At 55.9% G+C, this 23,364-nt stretch overlaps 1 protein-coding gene across 2 annotated transcripts in view; it reads right to left on the bottom strand.

The window, feature by feature from the left end:
- Window positions 1–23,364, bottom strand: part of CAMKV (CaM kinase like vesicle associated) — a 64,088-nt gene that overhangs the window by 33,946 nt on the left and 6,778 nt on the right. For both annotated transcript variants that reach the window (XM_084634475.1, XM_084634476.1), the window contains exon 2: window positions 2,760–2,868. In XM_084634475.1, the coding sequence (XP_084490601.1) occupies window positions 2,760–2,854 (95 nt within the window). In that variant the 5' untranslated portion in view covers window positions 2,855–2,868. The remainder of the gene's footprint in view (window positions 1–2,759; window positions 2,869–23,364) is intronic.

Genomic DNA, 23,364 nt, shown 5'->3' with positions numbered 1-23,364 from the left:
TTCATCATTTTTACAGTGCAAATATTTATAATAAAAATATACACTTTGATCTCAATTACAAACACAGAATACAATATATATGAAAATGTAGAAAAATATCCAAAATATTTAATAAATTTTAATTGGTATTCTACTGTTTAACAGTGCGATTAAAACTATGATTAATCACGATTCATTTTAAATCGCGATTAATTTTTTTGAGTTAATTGCGTGAGTTAACTGCGATCAATCAACGGCCCTACTTAAGACTTGTCTTGTGATTTATACAAACCAGCTTTGTCCATGGCACTGTAAGGATCATGCCTGGGATGTGGGTTATTGGGCCTATGGTCAGAGCCATAGGGGTGGCCAGGCCTGGAGGTTAGAGCGGAAATGGGCTGGCGTGAAGAATCAGGACCACAGGCTGCTCCGGGACATAGTTGAAAGCAGAGCCATAGGTCGGAGCCAGGGTCCAGAAGCCAAAAAACAAAGCTGATGGGCGAGCTGGAGATGTGCCTGGGGAGAGGAGCTGGAGTCCAGAGCCAGGGGTGTCAAATACAGAGAAGGGCAGGAACTGGGCCAGGAGCAGGACCAAATGCAGCTGCAGACAGGGAAGGCGCTGAGCAACCACGAGCACAGGCTGTGGCAGGGTCAAGCAGTAGCTAGCTCCATTCCACCACCAGTCGGGAAGTGCCGTCAACTGGGCAGCCCCTGCTAGAGTCCGCTGTATCCACTGTCTTGTCTGACCCTGCTGCAGCTGGCTCCCTGACAAATGCGTCCATGCTGTGCAGCTGAATCTTGGAAAGGTTTCCATTTCTTCCTTTTTGCTCTCAGCCTCTGCTCAGCCACCATCACATGGGACTTTGTGGGGGCCTCATGCCCATGCTCTCGTCCTCGTGAGATGGAGTACCAGCCATGCCCTGTGGCACCTGCTCCAGGGCTCCCTGCCAAACAGCAAATGCGGCCATTATTGCAAACACCAGCCAGTTAGACTGAAATAAGCCCTTGTATGTGATAATTGTGAGGTTCTTCTTGGCACTGCCTCCAGCCTCCATTTGTAGGCAGGCTTGGACGAAGTCGGTCCTGAAGAAATGCTGCTCACTGGCTAATGAGGCAAAGACAGCCTCCATTTGAGTCCAGGGACACTGATCTGCATGCAGCAATGGCTAAGGATAATCTTGAAATCATACCAGTTCCAGACACCTCAATTCATTTCACTGCTGGCTCTCTCAGGAGCTCCTTGGCTGGAACTCCAGCACCCTCAAAGAGTGGAAATTCTGCCTCTCCCTTTGGCCGTGTCTCCAAAGGTACCGGGTGAGCTTTGCACAACTCCCAAATCGCTCGCTCTCTTCCAGCTTCCTCATTTGTTTCCCGATGCCATCAGCTGCCTTGTCCCAAAGTTCCGCTTGTTTGCGTGTCAGTCTGGAGCTCCGCAGTTCTTTACCGCTGCAGGGGTGTGTTTGTGTTGCCATGGCAGGCCAGCTGAATCTCTCAAACAATGCAGGACCCTCACACTTCACAACATAGAGATTTAGCAGCTGCTCGTTACAGATAGATGTTACCTTCCCTGTAATAATGCCCAGGGGAGAGAGGGTTTCTCTTTATATTTTCTAGTTACACAGAGATTTTCTGCTCTCTGATAACCACACTGTGAAATCCCAGTCACAGCAGAGCCTCGATCCAGCTCCATTTTGTATCTTACCCTTCCCATTGGAAAGAAATCCAAATAACCCTTCATTTATTGTATTCTAAATGTAAGTAACTGTAGAGATGCTGCAGTGGTTGTCATACTGTGGGTTGGGACCCAAAGTGGGTCCTGACCCCATTTTAATGTCTCACTGCAGCCAGGGACTGAAGCCTGGTCCAAGTCCAATTACCCATGCAGTAATTTTTGTTGTCAGAAGGGGTCGTGGTGCAATGAAGTTTAATATAGCATTCTCCACAGTCTCCCTGTTATCATCTGCAATGCTGAACTCCTCGGGGATGGCCCTTAGAGGGATGGGGTGTGCTTTTTGCAATCCCCAGCACATTTCCTACATTCACCCCAATTTCTTGCAGTTTCTCCAGGGTTTGTCCCTGACCCAACTACCATTTGCATTGTGCGGCTGTTTGTCGCATGGACACACAGTCCTTGAGCATTGCTCACACTGTGCTTTCTTCTTGACCCACAGTTTATTTGTTGTATGGATCAAATGGAGCTGTTGCAGCTCCCTGGCATCTATCATAGCTACACACAGTAGATACAGAAATTTCTGGTGTGTGTTTTAGGTCAAGCCAGCATCACTGGGTGTTTTTGGCTTGCTTCAGTGTGTGTACCATACACTAACTGGCCCCTTAATGCATCATTTCAACTCTCTGAAGCCTGGTAACACTGAGCCTTGAGCCAACCCCATATTCACAACATTTCTCAGCTTCTTTTTGATTCCTTTTGTAACAGCGGAAACACTTGGTGCTCACCGATGGCTGGGGGCGGGGTGTATTGTTGGCTGAATTTCCACAATTGCAGCAAACATTTTCTCTGTGAGATTAGTAGGGGCTGGTAAGCTGTGCAGCAGATCCTACATTTTAGCCCCCTTTACACTTAGTAAATCTGCCACTTCTGTCTTCCCAGTGATACTGTTATAGATGATCTACTATTCCAGTCTCTCAATCTAGGTGAGCCATAAAGGAATACCACCCACTTCCTACACACTACAAAAGGGATGGGAGAGTGTAAGCAATGGAGACAGCAGAGCAAGAGGTGTGGGGGAGAGGGCGGGTAGCATCCGGTTCATACTCACGTTTTGATGACCTGTCCCAGGTCATATCTGTCAGTCACCTCAGATGGCTGGTTGTAATCTTTCTTGTCTCCCAGGGTGACGCAGCCAAACGGCATTGCCGGGTCTGGTGCTGGAAGGCAAAGAAGCAGAGAGTTAGATTTCCATATTTTGAGGGAGTTTTGCATGAACCTGCCACTTGGCCCTGTTGCTTTACTCCTTGCCTTCCTGGTTCTAGGCATGCTCAGGGACACACATGGTTGCTGAGACTCCATCCCTGGTTTTTTAAGTAGCATTCATGCTACCGCTAAGGATTTACTCCCTTTGCATTAGTCTCCTTATTTCATTGACATTTTCCTTTCTGAAGCTTGGTGTCAAGGTCACATTTGGTGTCCTCCCCACCCCTGAGAGTGTCAAACCTAATTCTGTTGTGTGGTCACTGTAACTTAGTGGCTCTGCTACTGTCACTTCTTGAATTAACTCCTCTGTGTTAGCGAGATCAGTCGTTCTCCTTGTGAGCTTTAGCCTGAGCTGGTCCATGAAGTGACTACTTAACACATTGAGAAATGGTTTTCCTAATCTTGGTTCCATTTTCCCAGTTGCTAAGTGGGTAGCTGAGATCCTCTTTGTTTCCATTTTGTCAGACTTCGCTGCCTTGTTGATCTCTCTCAGCACTGTGCACTCAATTTCCTGTTCTTGGTGCTAGCACCATTACAATTAAGGCTCAAACTAAACTTACTGCATAACAACTGATTTTTCTGAGTGCTCAGAAATCCATATCCAAACTCCGATTGCCTAGAAATGTGCTGTGCCTCAGCAGTGCTCACGGCAGGTGCTCCAAATCCAGGCTAACGTTGAGCCCGGGGTTCCCAAGACATGCCTGAAATTATCGCATTACAGCAAAATGTTTAGGGTTTTTATAAAAATTTTTGCACCCACCTGGGGTTCAAACTATTGCCCTGATCCTGCCCTGCATTGATCACAGCTGGTGTCTGGCACCTCCTTGGGAAAGCAACATTTCCAATGTGCGGTGGAGTGGGAGTTAGATCCCCCAGGCAGCTCATGTCTGGGGAACAAGCCAAGGAGAGTGGTTGGAGTGCGGTCCGCAGGACTGCTGGTCAGCAGGGGGCAAAAGACACAGCTGCCCTAGAGTCACAGAGCAGCTCACAGCAACAGGAGACAGCTACATGTTGGCAGGAAGTTCAAGTCCTGTCCTCTGCAGATTTCTGAGCTTGTCAGCTGTGCCAATTCCATCAGGGTGGGGGCAGTGTCACAGGGCTTCTTTCGCTTGGGAGCAAAGCTTTTTCATTAAGGACTGATCTTTCCCAGCACTCTAAAATCCATATGCACAGTAAGATTGTTCTGAAAGCTGCTTCCTCAGGGCCGGAGGTGGAGCAAGTGCTGCTGAGTGAGGGCTGGGCTGGCCTGGAGCCGGTTTGCGGCTGGCTGCACTCAACGCCCCAAAAGGGCACCGTGCACCGCCACCCCCCTGTGAGTGGGCATTAACGCAGTTTTGGGGCAGTGGCTGTAGTTCCATTCTCAGCCCTGGGACTCGTGTCCCAGGCAGAACCAGCAACATGAGCCTCTGCTCTCTAGGTGTTGGTCACATGAGCTTCTATGGCATCCTTTAGGCACAGTGCTGCTCCCCCCCACCCCAGCCTTTCAGCTTCCCACCCTGTACCACACCCCCGAAGTGTCCCCTGCCCCATGCTCTCTGGCTTCTCTGGCCCCTGTGTCCCTCACCCTCCATCCCCCAGCTGCCTTGGATTAGAATTTTGGCCTCCTGAGCATGCTAGCCCCCACTACCAGTGCTGTCAAGGGGCCCCAGCCTAGTGGATTCAGCACCCTCCAGCCCCATTTCTTAGCCCTGTCTGCCCTCCCATCACTGATCCTGGCTGGCGCTACCAGACAGAGCCTGAGGGAATCCCATTGAAGCAACTGGGCAGCATTTGTGCCACCTCCAACTGCTGCTGGCCAACCCCACATGCAGCATTTCTCTAGTAGAGTCCCAGATCCCCCCCCAAATCCTGCAGCAGAGAGGGGTGCTGGGTAGGGAGAGGGGCTATAGATGGAGGCTGTGCGGCGTGAACCCCACCAGGCCCTGCCAGCTCCCAGCAGGTGATGCCATTCAGTCATTTGAACAAGCTTTATATCCTCCCATTGGAATAAGCAGCATGCCCCTGCAGACCCACAGCGAGATCCTCCAGCCCCCAGGCACCAGCGAGACATGCCCCGCCTCAGCGAGATCCTCCAGCCCCCAGGCACCAGCGAGACATGCCCCGCCTCAGCGAGATCCTCCAGCCCCCAGGCACCAGCGAGACATGCCCCGCCTCAGCGAGATCCTCCAGCCCCCAGGCACCAGCGAGACATGCCCCGCCTCAGCGAGATCCTCCAGCCCCCAGGCACCAGCGAGACATGCCCCGCCTCAGCGAGATCCTCCAGCCCCCAGGCACCAGCGAGACATGCCCCGCCTCAGCGAGATCCTCCAGCCCCCAGGCACCAGCGAGACATGCCCCGCCTCAGCGAGATCCTCCAGCCCCCAGGCACCAGCGAGACATGCCCCGCCTCAGCGAGATCCTCCAGCCCCCAGGCACCAGCGAGACATGCCCCGCCTCAGCGAGATCCTCCAGCCCCCAGGCACCAGCGAGACATGCCCCGCCTCAGCGAGATCCTCCAGCCCCCAGGCACCAGCGAGACATGCCCCGCCTCAGCGAGATCCTCCAGCCCCCAGGCACCAGCGAGATCCCTCCCACCCAGACCAGCAAGTTCTCACAGGGAACAGTTACCAGGGTGACCAGAAGGGCAGCTATGCTGTGTCACAGCTGTGCATCCCCCATCAGTTTTATAGGGTCCCCCTCTGGTCCTGGTCCATGAGGCCAGGACTCTGTCAGGCCCCAGCTCCCTTCTCTGGAGGGCCCCAGTTCAATCACCTAGAGGCACTGATGGGCCAGGGCACCACCCATGGCTCTGGCTGTAACAGACCTTGCCACTGGGGGGCCCTGCACCGTTTCAGGGGCTGGGGTTCAAACCAGGGCCAAGTCCACACTTACATGATGGGCTCCACCTTGGGGGATCAAACCAGGGTTCTCTGGAGCTCCCAGCTGGAGCTGAAGAGATGGGGGCTGTACCCGACTCACATCCTCTGGGGTTGAGGCGCAGAGGGGGATGCGTCACCCATGTGGACCTCAGGGGGCTTATGCACCCCATGCTCTATTCTAAGGGCTATGGTGACCACAGCCACTCTGGGATTGCAGCTGAAGGAGCAGCTGGCCATGTGTCCCTGCTCACTGTGCACCAACAGCCCCACACAGGAGTCTGTGCAGGTAACTCAGCATGCAGTGGGCACCCTCCCACAATGCTGGGCCTGTGCTGTTCCCTGAGCGCCCTGGGGAGAACGTGGGACTAAAACCAGCAGCACCCTGGCTAACAAGGGACAGACAAGGAGGGAAGGCCCAGAAGGGGCAGGATTGAAACGTATCCAAATTGGTGCTTCTCCCCAGGAGCTCCACAGCCTTTGGACCTTCAGACCACTCCCTCTGGTCCTTAGGGTGAAAGCACAGCACAGTGCCCTGCTGCTGGGCTGTGTCGTTGTGCCCCATGGCAGAGCTGTGTCGCAGAGGGCCCAGGAGCTACTGGGGGCTGGGATCAGAGCTGCAGGGGGATGGGGATGCAGGCACTGGCTACAGCTCTTGCTGTGTCACATGCACATTGCAGGAGTGCCCAGAGCCCTGCCAGGATACAGGCCCCACAGTGCCAGGTTCTGCACAGACACCAGGAGACCCAGCCTGGCCCTGCAGTGCTCCCAGTCCAAGTGACATGCTAAGGATGCAGAGAGAGGCATAGGCGCCAACTTCTCCTGGCGCCAGTAGGCGCTCACACCCCCGCCCACCCTGGCCCTGCCCCCACCCCTTCCCCACCCCGCCCCATTCCAACCCCTTCCCCAAAGTCCCTGCCCCAACCCCGCTCCCTCCCTACCCCATTGGACTCCTTCCCCAAATCCCTGCCCCGGCCCCACCTCTTCCCCGCCTCCTCCCCTAAGCATGCGGTGTTCCTGCTCCTCCCCCTCCCTCCCGGGGCTTGTTACACTGCAAAACAGCTGTTTTGTGGCGGCAAGCACTGGGAGGAGAAGTAGGAATGGCACATTCAGGGGAGGAGGTGGAGGTGAGCTGGAGTGGAGAGCTGCCAGTGGGTTTTTCCCCTGGGTGCTCCAGCCCTGGAGCCTTGGAGCACCCACGGAGTCGGTGCCTGTGGAGAGAGGGACCAGCCCCCAGACCCACCATAGGGCAGGCAGGGCAAGGGACAGAGAGCTACATAAAAAACTCAGAAGCAGGGCTGAAGTCCAGCAGGAATCTGAAATCCAGGCCATAGTTTCCCTCTGACTGTCCAGCTCCAGCAAACTAGTCATTTAAAATATGGATAATACAAACAGGACTTGGATGCCTGAGCCCCTGGATTGCCCCCAGCGGGGCACCCCGCAGAGGGTGGGGAGGACAGGCCTGGATTCCTGAGCCCCTGAAACGGGCACTGGGTGCTGTACGGTGCGCGTCGGGTGACTAGACAGCAAATGTGAAAAATCGGGACGGGGGTGGGGGGTAATAGGAGCCTATATAAGAAAAAGACCCCAAAATCAGGACTGTCCCTATAAAATCGGTACATCTGGTCACCCTAGGTGTGCACTGGCTCAGGGATGGGCAGAGAGGCCTGCACTGGGTGAGGCAACTGTTCCATTAGCGGTTCTCAGGCTGCATCGGGAACCCAGAGCTGGCACACAGGGCGGGGATTACACTCCAGGGAAGTGACCAACAATGCAGCACACTGGGATTTTAGGCACCATGGGTCTCCGGAGGCGGGGGCGGTGGAGGAGGAAAGAGGGCAGGGACGGCCCTGCAGGCTGACTGGGGCTAAGGCTCCTGGCACAGTGATTCCCAGCCCAGAGCCCCAGGAGGGGGCCCTGCTCCTGAGGGGGCCCAGAGCCCTGGATGCATTGGTGGCAGGTGGCCCTTGCCCTGTGGGCCTGAAGCACAAGTTGGGGGTTGCTGCAGTTACTGCTGGACTGCAGCTGCCCCAGGGCTGCCTCCAGCAATGGTCAACCTGATTCCCTTCCCCTGCCCCCAGTCTATAGTCTACTTCACACCACCAGAACGAGAAGGGGGATGGGGCCCCAGGCTTGGGCTGCCTCCTGCTTCTATTGAAGCCAACAGTGAAGCCCAGCAGATTAGCAAGGGGGCTGGAGTGTGCATCTCTGTACAAGAACCACTTTGCCTGCTGCAGAAATACGGCCACTGCTGGGGCGGGCCACCCCACTGTCAACAGCCATGCAGCACAGCAGCTCAGGCCAGGAAGGGCAGAGGAGCCAGTATCCAATGGGCAGACGGAATTCAGGATTCATGCCGTCACCCAGACTGAATGTGGCCTGGATGCCACAGCTCCAGAAAACAGCAACCCCCTGCTGCCCAGCAATGGGGTCAGCCCCACCTGAGGGGAGAGTGCGACCCAGCAGAGCCACCCGCCCCCTCCCTGCAGCACAGCTTCCCCCAGCACGGTGCGGTGCAATGGGATCAGTGCTGACACCACCACCCCGGCTCTCCGTTGCCCCTCAACGCACTGCGGTTCCACCCTGCAGAGCCCTACATGCAGAGCCGCCACAACGGCCCACAGCGTGGCAGGAACATATGCCCAGGGTTACGTGGCATTCTGCCCTGCAGAGCTGCACTGCCCCAGTTGCTGCGACTGGCGGCGTGCTGGACCCAGCCCTGCACTGGCGACGGCCCTACCCAGTACGAGCCCCAGGGGCAGCATGCCTGAGCCCTGCCCTGGCAATGGCCCTGCCCAGCCAGACCCAGAGACAGCATGCTCAAGCCCTGCCCTGGTCTGGGAATGGCAATGCCCAGTGTGAGCCCGAGAGGCAGCAAGCCCAAACCCTGCCCTGGGGATGGCCATGCGGAACCCTGGAGCCCCAGAGCACTGCATGCACAAAGCCCAGGGGCAGCACCCACCCCAAACCCTGCACAGTCTCAGTGCCCTTGGGGCAGGGACTCTCACTGGGCACAGCCCCCAAATCAAGGGGGGGTGGCCCCTTGTGCTTTTACTTCCCTCTCTCCTGCACACAGCGGGCCAAGGAACTGGGAGGAGCAGAGGAGCTGGGCTGGGGTCTCTACACCTGTTAGCTGGAGGCATGTGGGGAGTGCAGAGCTTGCTGCTCTGGGTACCAGGCACTGAGCCTGTTGCTATGGCAATGGGAATTGTACAAGCAGGATAAAGGCAAGTCCATGAGGAAGGGGCAAGGCCAGTCTGAAACACCCTGTTAAAAGGGGTAACGGTGGTGGGGGGGCGGGGTCTGAGATGCTCTGTTGGCAGAGGAGGGGCAGGAGGAGGGTCTGAGACGCCCTATTAGCAGGGGAGGGGGTGGTCTCTGGGCTGCGGGATTCACTACAGAGGCTGCTGGACACAGACAGACCCTGTGGTTCTCCCAAGGGCTCTGGTTCCCAGCCAGTGCTGCCCTGTGTCACCACTAGGGGGCTCCCCACAGCCCAGCCAGGCTACATGGTATAGAGGCATGGCCGCAGGTGCTGGTGAGGCAGTTGGCCCAGATCAGCACCATCTGCTCCCGAGGCCAAGCCAGTGGTTGCCCAGTGCTGCAGCAGGGCACCTGGGCTGCCTGGTGCTGGGGCAAGGGAGCAGGGCATCATGGTTAAAGCAGCCTCCTTACTGCCCTGAGAAGGCAGGGCATGGAGAAGTGGCCAGGCAGAGAGGTGCCTGGGTCAGGGCTCAAGGAGGGCCTTTCCCTGCAGCAGGATGGGCCGGGTGGCAGAGAGCCCTGGTCAAAATGTGCAAGGTAGTTTCCAAGTCCATTGCGCCTCACCCTGCCCATGGAGGGCCCCAGGCACAGATCCCTGGTGCCTGGAAGCCTCACGCCTCTCAGCTGCCACTGCCCAGAGCCCTGAGCTGAGTGGGGCAGTGCAAGTGTCTCAGTGCCCAGCTGGCGCATCTGGGTGGTGCAGGGAGTAGCACCAAGGGCACTCGGGCACCACAGGGCGCTGCAAGACGGATTCCCCCAACTTCCTCCAGCCAGAGGCAGGCCCTATGGGGAATGAGGCGGGACAGGGTGTGGCACTGGTCCCCGTCTGTGCTGAGAGCCAGGGGCTGACTCAAAGCATGAGGGGCCTAGCCAGCTGGCCTGCTGCAGATACAGTGCAGCTGGGTCTCATCCCTAGACATTGTGGGGGGAGCAGAGCTGTGGGCCACCGGGCCCCCAGAGACTCAAAGCCATGGGGGGGAAGCCAGCAAGATTGCAGGGGAGGGCACATGCATGGGCACATGCATGACTGGCCCAAGGAGCTGTGACTCCCCACAGCGGTACAGGAGAGGGAGGAAGGCGAGGGCTGCCGGACAGGGAGGGATGGAAAGGAAGGCCAGAGAGGAGGGCTGGCAGGGAAGCTCCAGTTCCCCCTGTGGGCCTCTCTGCAGTATCCGGGCAGTGCCAGGCAGCCCCCTCTCCGACGGGACGGAGCTTTGTGCCTGCACTGGCTGCACCTCAGTGTCTCGGGCCGGGGAAGAGCAGCAGCAGAGAGAGGCCAGAGCCCCCCCACTCCTGCTCAGAGGGCCGAGCTGGGCTGCAGCAGGCCCAGCGGGGATGGGGAGGGATTTGCAGGGCTCAAGGCTGGACCAACACTCCTCACCTGTCCCAGCCCTGCCATGGATCCAGGGGAACTCAGGGGCGCTAGGAGCTTGTCTGGTTTTGCAGGTGCCCACCTCGCCACCCCACAGGCAGCTGGCTGGGAGGGCATGCGCAGTGGCCCCCTCTCAGCCCTCGAGGGGGGGGACCCCAGGCGGCACTGGGGTAGCTAGCCTGGCTTGCCCAGACCCCCAGGGCACAATCCACCCTACTAGGGGTTCAACAGCAATTCCAGCCCCTCGAAGGATCTAGGGCAGGATCCAGCTAGGCCAGGATCCAGGCTCCCCAGCAAGGCCCCCGCTCTCTGGGGCCAGTGGGGAATCAAGGGGAAGATCTGACCAATGCAGAGCAAGGAGGCTGGGGCTGAATGGAAGGTGCAGCCACGTGAACCAGCCACAGCTTCCTCTCTGGGGTATTCGAGCCCCTTTGGTTCCTCTCGGTTCCTGCTGTGACAAAGTGGGGGGTTTTCTTGGTTTTTCCAATGGTTTGCGTGCAGAGGGTGGTGGGACTCAGTTTCCCTGGGTGTTATTGGTTTAACGAGGGGATGGGAGAGGGAGTTTGTTGTTACAGAGGACCGGCAACAGAACTTGGAACCCCAACCAAAGGCCGGGAGAATGGATACCCCAGTGACTGGTGACCAGGAGGCACAACTCAGGAGTCACAGCTGGTTCTGCAAGTGGGAGGACAATGGGCTGTGAAGAGAGGACCCCGATGACCTGACCAGCTGGTTCCAGCCAGAGGGGTACAAAGGACGGCTGAGAGGAGAGGAGGCCCAGGCAACCCTGTTTACCTGGATAGAAGACAATGGACAGAGGCGGGGCTTGGGGGAGGTGATATCAGATGCCCAGCTGGAAGGCGGGGGGGGTGGGGGGGGGGCTTGGGACTGGAGAGAGAGAGTAGGCAGAGCCCACCTGAATGCAGGGGAGACTTAGATGTACTGTGCTGAGGGAGGCCAGGCCTTGGAGCCCTGAGAGTTTCCTATGCTGTGTTCAGACATTCAATAAACACTCCTGTTTCACACTAGCTGAGAGTTGCTCCGGTCTAGAGTATAGGGTTGTATTATTGTGCTGTAGTGATGGGAGTCTGCTATAGACCACCGGACCAGGGGGATGAGGTAGATGAGGCTTTCTTCCGGCAGCTCATGGAAGCTACTAGATCGCATGCCCTGACTCTCATGGGTGACTTTAATTTTCCTGATATCTGCTGGGAGAGCAATACAGCGGTGCATAGACAATCCAGGAAGTTTTTGGAAAGCGTAGGGGACAATTTCCTGGCACAAGTGCTAGAGGAGCCAACTAGGGGGGGCGCTTTTCTTGACCTGCTGCTCACAAACCGGGTAGAATTAGTGGGGGAAGCAAAAGTGGATGGGAATCTGGGAGGCAGTGACCATGAGTTGGTTGAGTTCAGGATCCTGACGCAGGGAAGAAAGGTAAGCAGCAGGATACGGACCCTGGACTTCAGGAAAGCAGACTTTGACTCCCTCAGGGAACGGATGGCCAGGATCCCCTGGGGGACTAACTTGAAGGGGAAAGGAGTCCAGGAGAGCTGGCTGTATTTCAAAGAATCCCTGTTGAGGTTACAGGGACAAACCATCCCGATGAGTCGAAAGAATAGTAAATATGGCAGGCGACCAGCTTGGCTTAATGGTGAAATCCTAGCGGATCTTAAACATAAAAAAGAAGCTTACAAGAAGTGGAAGGTTGGACATATGACCAGGGAAGAGTATAAAAATATTGCTTGGGCATGTAGGAATGATATCAGGAGGGCCAAATCGCACCTGGAGCTGCAGCTAGCCAGAGATGTCAAGAGTAACAAGAAGGGTTTCTTCAGGTATGTTGGCAACAAGAAGAAAGCCAAGGAATGTGTGGGCCCCTTACTGAATGAGGGAGGCAACCTAGTGACAGAGGATGTGGAAAAAGCTAATGTACTCAATGCTTTTTTTGCCTCTGTTTTCACTAACAAGGTCAGCTCCCAGACTGCTGCGCTGGGCATCACAAAATGGGGCAGAGATGGCCAGCCCTCTGTGGAGATAGAGGTGGTTAGGGACTATTTAGAAAAGCTGGACGTGCACAAGTCCATGGGGCCGGACAAGTTGCATCCGAGAGTGCTGAAGGAATTGGCGGCTGTGATTGCAGAGCCATTGGCCATTATCTTTGAAAACTCATGGCGAACCGGGGAAGTCCCGGATGACTGGAAAAAGGCTAATGTAGTGCCCATCTTTAAAAAGGGGAAGAAGGAGGATCCTGGGAACTACAGGCCAGTCAGCCTCACCTCAGTCCCTGGAAAAATCATGGAGCAGGTCCTCAAAGAATCAATCCTGAAGCACTTGCATGAGAGGAAAGTGATCAGGAACAGCCAGCATGGATTCACCAAGGGAAGGTCATGCCTGACTAATCTAATCGCCTTTTATGATGAGATTACTGGTTCTGTGGATGAAGGGAAAGCAGTGGATGTATTGTTTCTTGACTTTAGCAAAGCTTTTGGCATGGTCTCCCACAGTATTCTTGTCAGCAAGTTAAGGAAGTATGGGCTGGATGAATGCACTATAAGGTGGGTAGAAAGCTGGCTAGATTGTCGGGCTCAACGGGTAGTGATCAATGGCTCCATGTCTAGTTGGCAGCCGGTATCAAGTGGAGTACCCCAAGGGTCGGTCCTGGGGCCGGTTTTGTTCAATATCTTCATAAATGATCTGGAGGATGGTGTGGATTGCACTCTCAGCAAATTTGCGGATGATACTAAACTGGGAGGAGTGGTAGATATGCTGGAGGGGAGGGATAAGATACAGAAGGACCTAGACAAATTGGAGGATTGGGCCAAAAGAAATCTGATGCGGTTCAATAAGGATAAGTGCAGGGTCCTGCACTTAGGACGGAAGAACCCAATGCACCGCTACAGACTAGGGACCGAATGGCTAGGCAGCAGTTCTGCGGAAAAGGACCTAGGGGTGACAGTGGACGAGAAGCTGGATATGAGTCAACAGTGTGCCCTTGTTGCCAAGAAGGCCAATGGCATTTTGGGATGTATAAGTAGGGGCATAGCGAGCAGATCGAGGGACGTGATCGTTCCCCTCTATTCGACATTGGTGAGGCCTCATCTGGAGTACTGTGTCCAGTTTTGGGCCCCACACTTCAAGAAGGATGTGGATAAATTGGAGAGAGTCCAGCGAAGGGCAACAAATATGATTAGGGGACTGGAACACATGAGTTATGAGGAGAGGCTGAGGTAGCTGGGATTGTTTAGCCTGCAGAAGAGAAGAATGAGGGGGGATTTGATAGCTGCTTTCAACTACCTGAAAGGGGGTTCCAAAGAGGATGGCTCTAGACTGTTCTCAATGGTAGCAGATGATAGAACGAGGAGTAATGGTCTCAAGTTGCAATGGGGGAGGTTTAGATTGGATATTAGGAAAAACTTTTTCACTATGAGGGTGGTGAAACACTGGAATGCGTTACCTAGGGAGGTGGTAGAATCTCCTTCCTTAGAGGTTTTTAAGGTCAGGCTTGACAAAGCCCTGGCTGGGATGATTTAACTGGGAATTGGTCCTGCTTCGAGCAGGGGGTTGGACTAGATGACTTTCAGGGGTCCCTTCCAACCCTGATATTCTATGATTCTATGATTCTATTGCCTCTGGGAGTTGACTCCCTGAGGGGGCCCATGGTGAGAGACAGGTGTGCTAAGGCTCAGAGAGGTGTGGTTCCAGGAGGCGGACGGGGTTAACCTGTGAGAGAGAGAGGACCCCTGAGAAGGACTGTCACACTGAAGGGGATTCCCACGAGGGACCATACAGGGCCAAGAGTGGGCATGACCTGGGAGTCCGTGATAGGGGCTAGGACAGGGTTGGGGCCCCACAGAACAGGACTGGCAGTGGTGGGACAAAGATGGGGTTGGGATCCCCTGGTGGGGGGTGGTTATGGAGGACAGGGATGGAGCCCCATAGAATAGGGCTGTTGCGGGGAGGACGAGGACCGGGTTGGGGTACCACAGAACAGGTCTGGCGGGGGCAGGACAAGGACTGGACTGGAGTCCTATAGAACATGACTGGTGGTGGTGGGATGAGGATAGGGTTGGCTGGGGTCCCACAGAACAGGAGTGGTGGGGGCGAGACGAGGATGGTGTTGGGGCCCCACGGAATAGGGCTTGTGGGTGTGGGGGAGAACAAGGACAGGGGTCTCACAGAAGAGGAGTGGAAGGGGTGGGATGAGGATGGGGTTGGGGCCCCATAGAACAGGACTGGTGGGGGCAGGACAAGGACCAGGAGTGGAGGGCCCGGGAGTCCAGAGCGAGTGGACTCCCTGAGGGGGCCCATGGCAAGAGACAGGCGTGCTAAGGCTCAGGGAGGTGCGGTTCCAGGAGGCAGAGGGGCTTAACCCCTGGGGGAGAGAGTAGACCCCTGAGAAGAGCTGTCTCACTGAAGGGGGTTCTCCCCAGGGACTGTACAGGCCAAGAGTGGGCACAACCTGTGAGCCCGTGACAACCCGCATTTCCAGTGCAATGCTTGGTTTGCTTCCACTGGATGGCAGGGAAATGGAGGGTTGGGCAGCTTGGTACAGGCTAGCTGGGGCTGCAGGCAGCCAGGAGGGGTGGGGGACAGGGTGGGAAGGGACACAGGAGGAGCACATGGGAGGTGAGTGACTCTGCTCAATAACCTTGTATTGAATTTTAAATCACTGTCACTAGACTGAGCTGAACCATTCATACCTCCAAGCGATTGGCAAGGGCTGGCTGCAGATTCAGGCACCCGCCACTATGTCAGTGATGCTCGGGTGGGCACATTTCAAAGGCTTGAGAGCCAGAATCATCCTTTTCCAAAGAAATCTGTGATTCCGGGCCACGACTCTGCAGCAAAGGGATGGATTCTGTGGCCTCCTAGGGCTGCAGGCTCCCCAGGTCGCCCTGTGGCAAGCCTTTCCCCCGGAGCACTGAGTCCAGGCCTGGGCACCTTGCTTTCACGCGCTGCAGAAGGGCCAGAACTTCTCTGCCATGAAGGGGCTGAGCACTGATGAGGGATTTGGGGGCATTGCACCTATGTTCTGAAGCCAGCCCCACTGTGGCACTCAACTGCCAGACCCTGCTGTGCCCCACTCCAGGAAGCACTCAGCTGTTAGGCCACGCTGCAGTATTCTAAGGAACAGTGGCCAAGCTCTTGCTTCTCAGTATTTTCCATTCCTGGACTCCCACGGTGCCCACCTAGCAGGATGCTCGCCCCACCTCAGCATGGGATCCACACCATGTAACACTGGAAACAGGCAATTTAGGAGAATGTTAAGATTGCGAAGGGAGCCAGGACAAGCTGCAGGGTGTCAGGGCCCCATCAGATTGCAAATGCAGTGCCAACCACAACACTCTGTACCATAGGCGCTGACTCTCCCACACCCCCACAATAGGTACTCGACCTCTGCTCCACCATGAGGCCCCAGCCCTGCTCCGCCTCCTCCCCTGAGGCCCTGCCCTCACCCTGCCTCTTCCCATCCCCGCTCCACCCCTTTCCCTGAAGCCCCACTGTCACTCCGCCTCTTCCCGCCCCCGCTCCCCTGAGCCCCCACCCCAATGCCTCCCATCAGCTGCTTGCTGATCTGCTGGCCATCCTGGGGGCCTGCTGAACAGCTGATCGGCAGCCAGCCCTGGCCAAGAACCACTGTGACTGGTGGGTGCTGAGCACCCCCTACTATTTTTCATGGGTGCTTCAGCCCCAGAGCACCCCCAGAGTCAGCGCCTCTGTGCTGCACAACGAGAACGATGCTGCTGGCTAGGATCTGGGAAGATCCCTTCCTAATCGCTATTGGGCAATTCAGTGACCAGAGCTTCCCATCTGACAGCTCGTTAGCACTAATTACTTGGCACTGGCTACATTGATGCTAATCCTATTCCAGGAAAGCATCAGTAGCTACTACTCACAGGCATGAGGCTGACACACTTTCCTGAGCAACAGCCGGATCCATCCCAGCATCCCACGCCCAAGCGAGTCAGTAGCCTGCACTGTCAGCAGCTCCCATGTGTACCTGGCACCTCATGGACACATTCAGCCTTAGAGCCCCTTGGACTCTGTGGTGGAGGGGAACAGCCCCCTGCTCACAGAACAGGAGCCTAGCTCTAGGACACCAGGATAAGCCCCCAATGCTCCCTAAACACATCACAGGCCTTTCGGTACCCCTCCCCACACAGGATCAGGGGTGAAGGTCTGGTCTGACACAGGTCAGGGGTGAAGACCACCTGAGGGGAGGGTCTCTGCCTTCTCCAGTCCCCCACATTGGGCCCAAATCACCAGCCCACTTCCTCCAATCCCCTCCTTGCTCCTTCTTCCCCAGCAGTGTCCGTGGCAACAATTTCCCAACATGCCTGCCCAAGAAGTCCTGGGCCTAGCTAACCCTGCCCAATCCAAACAAAGGAGGTCACCCCTCCTGCAAAGTGTGCTGTGCTCATGGGGTGCACGCCATGCTTCCCTCTGGCCACTGGTCCACAAGCTCTGGGGTTCTCAACCTGGATGGCATTTCAACCCCTAAATTGCTAATGACAGGAGGGTCTTGCTACTGAAGGGATCAGGGGCCACTGCACTAGAGGATAACAACCTACTACTGCACCTGACTAATGGAGCCACTTCTTTAGCTGATGCAGGGGTGGCCTGTACTGTGATGTTCAAGATCCTGGGTTCAAAGCCTGCTGATGAACCATTAACACTGTGGGGAGCTTCTGCCCCACCCCTCATCTTCCTTTTAAAACAGCTGCTGTCTGTGCAGGAAATACTGTGCCAAACACAGCCTCTGTCCTGGTCCCTCAACAGCTGATGTGGAGTCAAGAGGAGCTGCAGGCCCCAGTGAGGACAGGGAAACTGCCACCAAAGCCAGGGTTCAAATCGCTGGCAGGAAACAGCAACATGGATTCAGCTGGCAGCAAATGCATAGGAATGGGGAGAGGGTTAGCAATATACCAACACAGAGCCCAGTGACAGGAGGAGCCCAGATGCAGGGAAGTAGACAGCAGGAATGAGGGGTTTGCAATGCAAATGGGGATCAAGCCCGTGGGAGGGTTCATTAGCTGGGGTTTCTAAAGGGCTCTGAAGATGAGCGGTGCTAAGGATCATTCTTATTAATGCCACAGGGCAGCAGAAAGGGGCACTGGAGGGGTTGGGTGCATGTGCAGCATCGCTACAGTGCAGAGCAGGAGGGGGAGACCCTGCACCCTGCCCTGGGGTGACCTCCACATGGGATCCTGCACACAGAGCAGGGAGAGGTAGCCTGTCTGTGGGAGTCTGGGGAGATGGCACCCCACTGGCTGGATGATGCTGATTTACACCCATGAGGAATGTGGCCCATCAGCTGCCCTGGGATGATGCTGATTTACACCCACCAGGGATCTGGCCCCTGTTCATCAGTGTGAACCCAGTTTCCTCCCCTCTGTTACAGCCACACCTGGGATGATGCAAAGGCATTTTAAACTCCCAGTTTAGCCTTCATCCTTTCTGCACCTGGAGTCAGGGCTCGCTCGGAGCTGGGGGCGTAATTCCCAGTGCTGAGAGCTGCAAAATGACTCAACTTCCTGGAGGTCTTTGTGCTTTGAACACTGTTGATAAGAATGCTGTGGCTTGGCTTGACTGGATTGCATACGCCAAATAAATAAATTCCCAGCTCAAGGAGATGGACCCACATTGGCTCTGCTGGAGCTCAGGTGCTAAAAACAGAGTGTAGCTGCAGCAACGCAAGAAGCTGGCCAACCAACTACGCTTAGCCTCTCGGATGGGATTGCCCTGGGGAAGCTAGCCTTTCCCACTCTAGGGCCACGACGGCGCCACCATTCTCTTTAGCACGCTAGCTCAATCAGAGCTAGCGCAGGTATGGGTCCTCAAGTGGGGCTCGGGGAGACGAGAGTAGACGGTCCCTCAGATATGCTGCTGCTTTTAATCAGTCCATTTCCCCAGCAGCCCAGGTGTGGCTGCAGACTGGGAAGGTTAATTCAGCTGATGAAAGAACACACCTTCATTCCCACTAGAATAAAAACGGGCAGAGGATCTGGAGAAACCTCTTGTCTTTCCCTAGCCCCATCCCATACCCAATGCTGGAGTGCAGAGGGGCATGTACGGAGCGGAGCTCTGGGCTAGACTTGACAGAAGCTGCAGGCCAGATCTCTGCCCAGGCTTTGGCATTGCTCTGTTCAGGATGCCACGGTCCCCCTGTGCTTAAGGCAAGCACTCAATAGATGCTGCTCTGCCATCACTGTACACGTTGATAACGCTGGCTCCGTGCTGCTGCATTCTACCAAGGTACCAGACCTCGAAAGCTGGGCTAAGATGCTGGCAGGGTCTTTGTCGCCAATGTGACTCATCTGCTCTAGGCGCCTGGCAAACACCACAAAATGCTGCCAGTTCTGGCTCCCCCACTCAACCTGCGACAGCCCTTGGCTAGCAAACACCCCTACCCCATCCTGCCATTCAGGTGCTCCCCAGGCAGGACTGGTCTCTTGAATCATGGCACCCCTGGAGCAGTGACTACTGCTGGGCATTATAGACTGGGGGGGTCAGGGGCATCCAGAGGGACCCCACTGACCATGGGTGGATCCCACTGCACTCTGCCAGGATATGGGAGCCCTCGGATACCACAGGGTCATGGCTGTCTGACCTGGGAGCGGCTGGCTGGAACTCCGTGATCCCGCCTGGGTTTGGTGGGCAGAGGCCATGAGATTGACGTTCACACTAGGGCAGAGGTGCTACCAGCCGGACTGTGATATACACCCCACTCCCCACACGGCCCTGTGACAAGGTTGGGATTTTTGTAGTGTTTTACATGAATGGTATGTGCATACCTCAGTTTCCCTGTGTGCTGCATGTTTAGCAAGATGATAGGAGAGGGTTTGTTGTTGCAGAGGACCTCACCTAGCAGCTGGGACCCCAGACAATGGCCTGGAGATGGGGAACCCTAACAACTAATGACTAAGAGGCCCACCCCAGCTTGGCAGCCAGCTGGTTCTGGCCAGCGGGGGGGACAAAGGGCTGAGGAGAGAGGATGCTGGTGCCCTGACCAATCAGTTCCATCAGAGGGGAACAAAGGATGGAAGAGCAAGAGCCCCAGTGACCTGTTTACTTGGGACAGAAGACAAAGGACAGGGGAGGAGCTGTTGGGGGAGATGATATTGGATGATTGGCTGGAAGGAGGGGGCTGCTGGACTAGACAGAGAGAAAGCATCCAGAGCCCACCTGGATGCGGGACAGACCTAGATGTACGGTGCTGAGGGATGCTAGGCCTGGAGAGTTTCCTGTGCTGGGTTCAGATGCTCACAAATCATCCTGTTTTACACTGGATGAGAGTCACTCCAGTCTAGAGAACAGGGTTTCATTATTCCCTCTGGGCGTTGAGGCCCCAGAGGTCCAGAGAGAGTGGACTCCCTGAGGGGCCCATGGCGAGAGACAGGCGTGCTGAGGGCTCAGAGAGGTGTGTTAGCAAGAGGCAGAGGGGCCTACGGCTTAACCCCCAAGAGAGAATGGTCCCCTGAGAAGGGCTGTCACATTGAAGGGGGTTCCTTCCAGGGACGTTATGGGGCCAGGAGAGAGCACGAGTCCTGTAAGTCCGTGACAGGCTGCAGGGAGGAATGTGGTGCTGGGTGGGGGAGGCATGGGCCATGACCTCACTCACTCCTGTCCTGGGGAGTGAAGGGGCTCAGGGAGATCTCACTGCTCTGTCTCGGCACAACCCAAACCAAGGGTCAGTTGGCAGGGTGTATATCCGGGGGCCCAGGCCTGAGATAACAGGGAAGCTGCTGGTCGGGAATGAGGAGCATCAGCAGAGCTCAGGGACGAGCCCAGGGCTGGGCAAGCAGGTGGCTGTGAGGCAGGAGTGAGGGGCACTGGCAGAACTGTGCAGGAGGAGCTTTCCTTTGCTTTATCAGTGACTAACAAGCACCAGATTCGCACCCATTAAACAACAGTTTAAACTCAGTCTCAGTGCCCCGTTCTTAGTGGGTGCTGGGGCACAGACAGCATGCAATGGAAAAGCAAGGAGGCCAGGGGTTGACTGGTTGGGGGATGGGTGCTGACAGCTCCTGGGCAGGAGGGCAAAGGACACACTGTGCCAGGCTGGCAGGGAGCTGCACCTCACAGATAGGTTCAGAATCAGCAGGGTGAGCCCCAGCGCAGCTTCAAGGCCTGGGATTCACATGCATCCTGCCTTGCCCTCTCCTGCTGGAGGGAGCTGCCATGGGGCAGGCTGTGCTCAGCACTGAGAGGAAGCTGTGGAATGCAGGGACCCTGACCCACACCAGAAGCAGGAGGCACTCACCCTGTGCCCTGCCCAGGATGTGGGGCTGGGTCCCCTGGAAGCCTGCCAGCCTGGCACCTTGTGATCTGCCCAGACTGCCCAGCCCCTGCCTATACCCTCAGCTAGCTTCCCCAGGAAGGGACAGCGGATTTCACTGGCCAATGAATGGGGAGGGGAGGTTACACATCATGCAGGAAGTGGGGCTGTTATAGAGTCTGGCTCTAGCACAAGCCATAAAGACTCAGGTGTCCAGCCCTCAAATTCCCTGGTGTTGGCCATGTTGGCAGCCAATGCACCAACAAAAGCAGGACCCAGGATGGGCCCCCTCAGCCTGGGCCAGTTGCTTTTCTCCTCCCCCACTCACCCCATTCATCTCAGCCTGCCCCAGGCCCTCTCAGGAGCTTCCTGCTCCGTAGGTACAAGACACGCCATCCTGGCTTCTTCTGCCTGCTACATTCAGCATCCCATGGACCCTTCCCATCTTTGCTGGGGAATCAGGGCCTCCCTTGCATACACCTGTCCACCGTCAGCAGTGAAGAGAAGAGCAAGGTAGCAGAGTCCTGAGCTGCCTGCATGTGGAAGGTGCTGGAGCCCCATGTCATGGGGGGAGATTCTCTTCTCCCTGCCCCACTCCATGGGGGTTATGTGGATGTGCTGCATTAACACCCCTGGAGAGCAGGGATGGCGTTAGGCACTGAGGTGGGGCCCCAGGGGCTTGGGCACAGCAGCACACATGGCAGGGCATGTGTAAGATGTAGCATGTTGGAACGGCACCGGAGGGAGCTGTGAATGGTAGCGTTCACTCGCATTGCCTGCCGCTCTCCGGCCCATAATGAAATGCTCTACTACTTTATGGATCTAATAAGGAGTAGGAAAGCCAGAATTAGCGACTGAGTCTCAGGCCCTGGCAGGAGAGCACAGCACCAGTCCACTTCCAAAGCACTCTGGTGGGCTGAGCCGGCACACAGAACCGGCCTCCTCTGGTTAGTCACAGGGGCAGCGCCATCAGTGGCCCATATTCAGCAACCATCTGCTCGCCAGGGCCCGTGCTGCAGGAGTAGGGTGACCAGATAGCAAGGGTGAAAAAGCGGGACAGGGGTGGGGAGGTAATTGGCATCTAAACAAGACAAATACCCAAATATCAGGACTGTCCCTATAAAATCGGGGGACCCTATGCAGGAGCCAGGCAGTGGCAGAATTGCGGCAGCAACCTTCCAGGGCAACACCAAGGGAGCCCTGCCCAGGCATGGGAGGATGCAGGGCATGAGCCAGAAGAGAACAGGCGTGTGTGGGGGTATCTGGACTGGACAAGAGCAGAACAGAACTGAGTTTGCTGCACCGCTGGGCCAGGGTGCTGGAAGACACAAGTCTAGTGAGAGGGGGGCAGCAGGAGGAGCAAGACAATTCAGCCTGGTAATGCTCATCTGGTTTAGGGACGTCTCTGGCCTCCATCACTCTAGTACGTGGGCACCTCACCGTCTGTCACATCTGTATCACCACAGCCCCCTGGGTGACCAGGCAGGGCTGTTGTCCCCATGGGGCAGCTGAGGCCCAGAGAGATGAAGCGACTGGCCCAAGCTCACGCAGAGAGTCTGCAGTGGACACAGGAACTAACCCCAGGTCTTAAATCCCAGGGAGCACCCTAACCACTGGGCTATCCTTCCCCATGAGTGCAAGCCCCCACCATTCCTCTGGAGCCCATGTGGCTAGACACTAGAACCAGTCCAGGAGCTGAGATTGAACCCAGAATCAGCTGAGGTGGCATAGTGACAAGGGCAAACAAAACCCAAAGGGGGCCAGGGAATGAAAGGAACTTTTTCCAGAGAGATAACATGACTCTGGGAGCTGGGGCTTTAAGGAAAACAAATAACATGGGACATACAGTAAAATTCACAAGAATGGCGACTGAAATATTTTTGACTCCTGAGTAATTTGAGTGCCTTTTAAAAAAAAAACCTGTCATTGACAACGAAAATGAAGGAGGGAAAAATCACTGGGAAATCTGAACCTAGTTTTCAGCGCCCTGTGCATCCACAGGCCACAGAATTTGTTCTGGAATTCACCCTTTGCAACTGAATCATGCTCCAGAATTGATTAATTTTGTTTTTTTAAAAATCCTCATTCTTATAGTCACAAAGAAAACCCTTAATACATGACCCAGCCTTATGGTGTCTGCCTGAGTTTGCAGACAGCCCCAAGCGATAGCTGTGCACGTGTCCCTTTGGCTCACCTGAAACAGCCAGCTAACGTGCTTAGCCCAAAATCTCAAATTCCCCTCCTCCTTCCCACCACCACTGTTCTCCCCATGCACACATATAGTGGTGAGCTGGAGACAGTTCACCCACCGGTTCACTAGAACCGGTTGTTAAATTTAGAAGCCCTTTTAGAACTGGTTGTCCCGCGAGTGACAACCGGTTCTAAAAGGGCTTCTAAATTTAACAACCAGTCAAAAGTGGCGCCTTAGCTGCCAACTCCGTGGGTGCCGCAGGGCTGGAGCACCCATGGTGAAAATTTGATGGGTGCAGAGCACCCACCTGCAGCTTCCCGCCCTGCACCCGGCCCCAGCTCATCTCCGCTCCGCCTCCTCTCCTGAACGCACCGCCCTGCTCTGCTTCTCCGCTGGACCCCCGGCCAGCTTCCCGAGAATCAGCTGTTCATGCGGGAAGCCTGGGAGGGCTGAGAAGCAGGCGGCGGCTTCGCGCTCAGGCCCAGGATG

The sequence above is a fragment of the Lepidochelys olivacea genome, assembly GCF_965140295.1.
Source record: "Lepidochelys olivacea isolate rLepOli2 genome assembly, chromosome: 7".
Lineage (NCBI taxonomy): Eukaryota > Metazoa > Chordata > Testudines > Cheloniidae > Lepidochelys > Lepidochelys olivacea.
The sequence above is the reverse complement of the archived record's forward strand: the minus strand, read 5'-3'. Positions and strand labels throughout refer to the sequence as shown.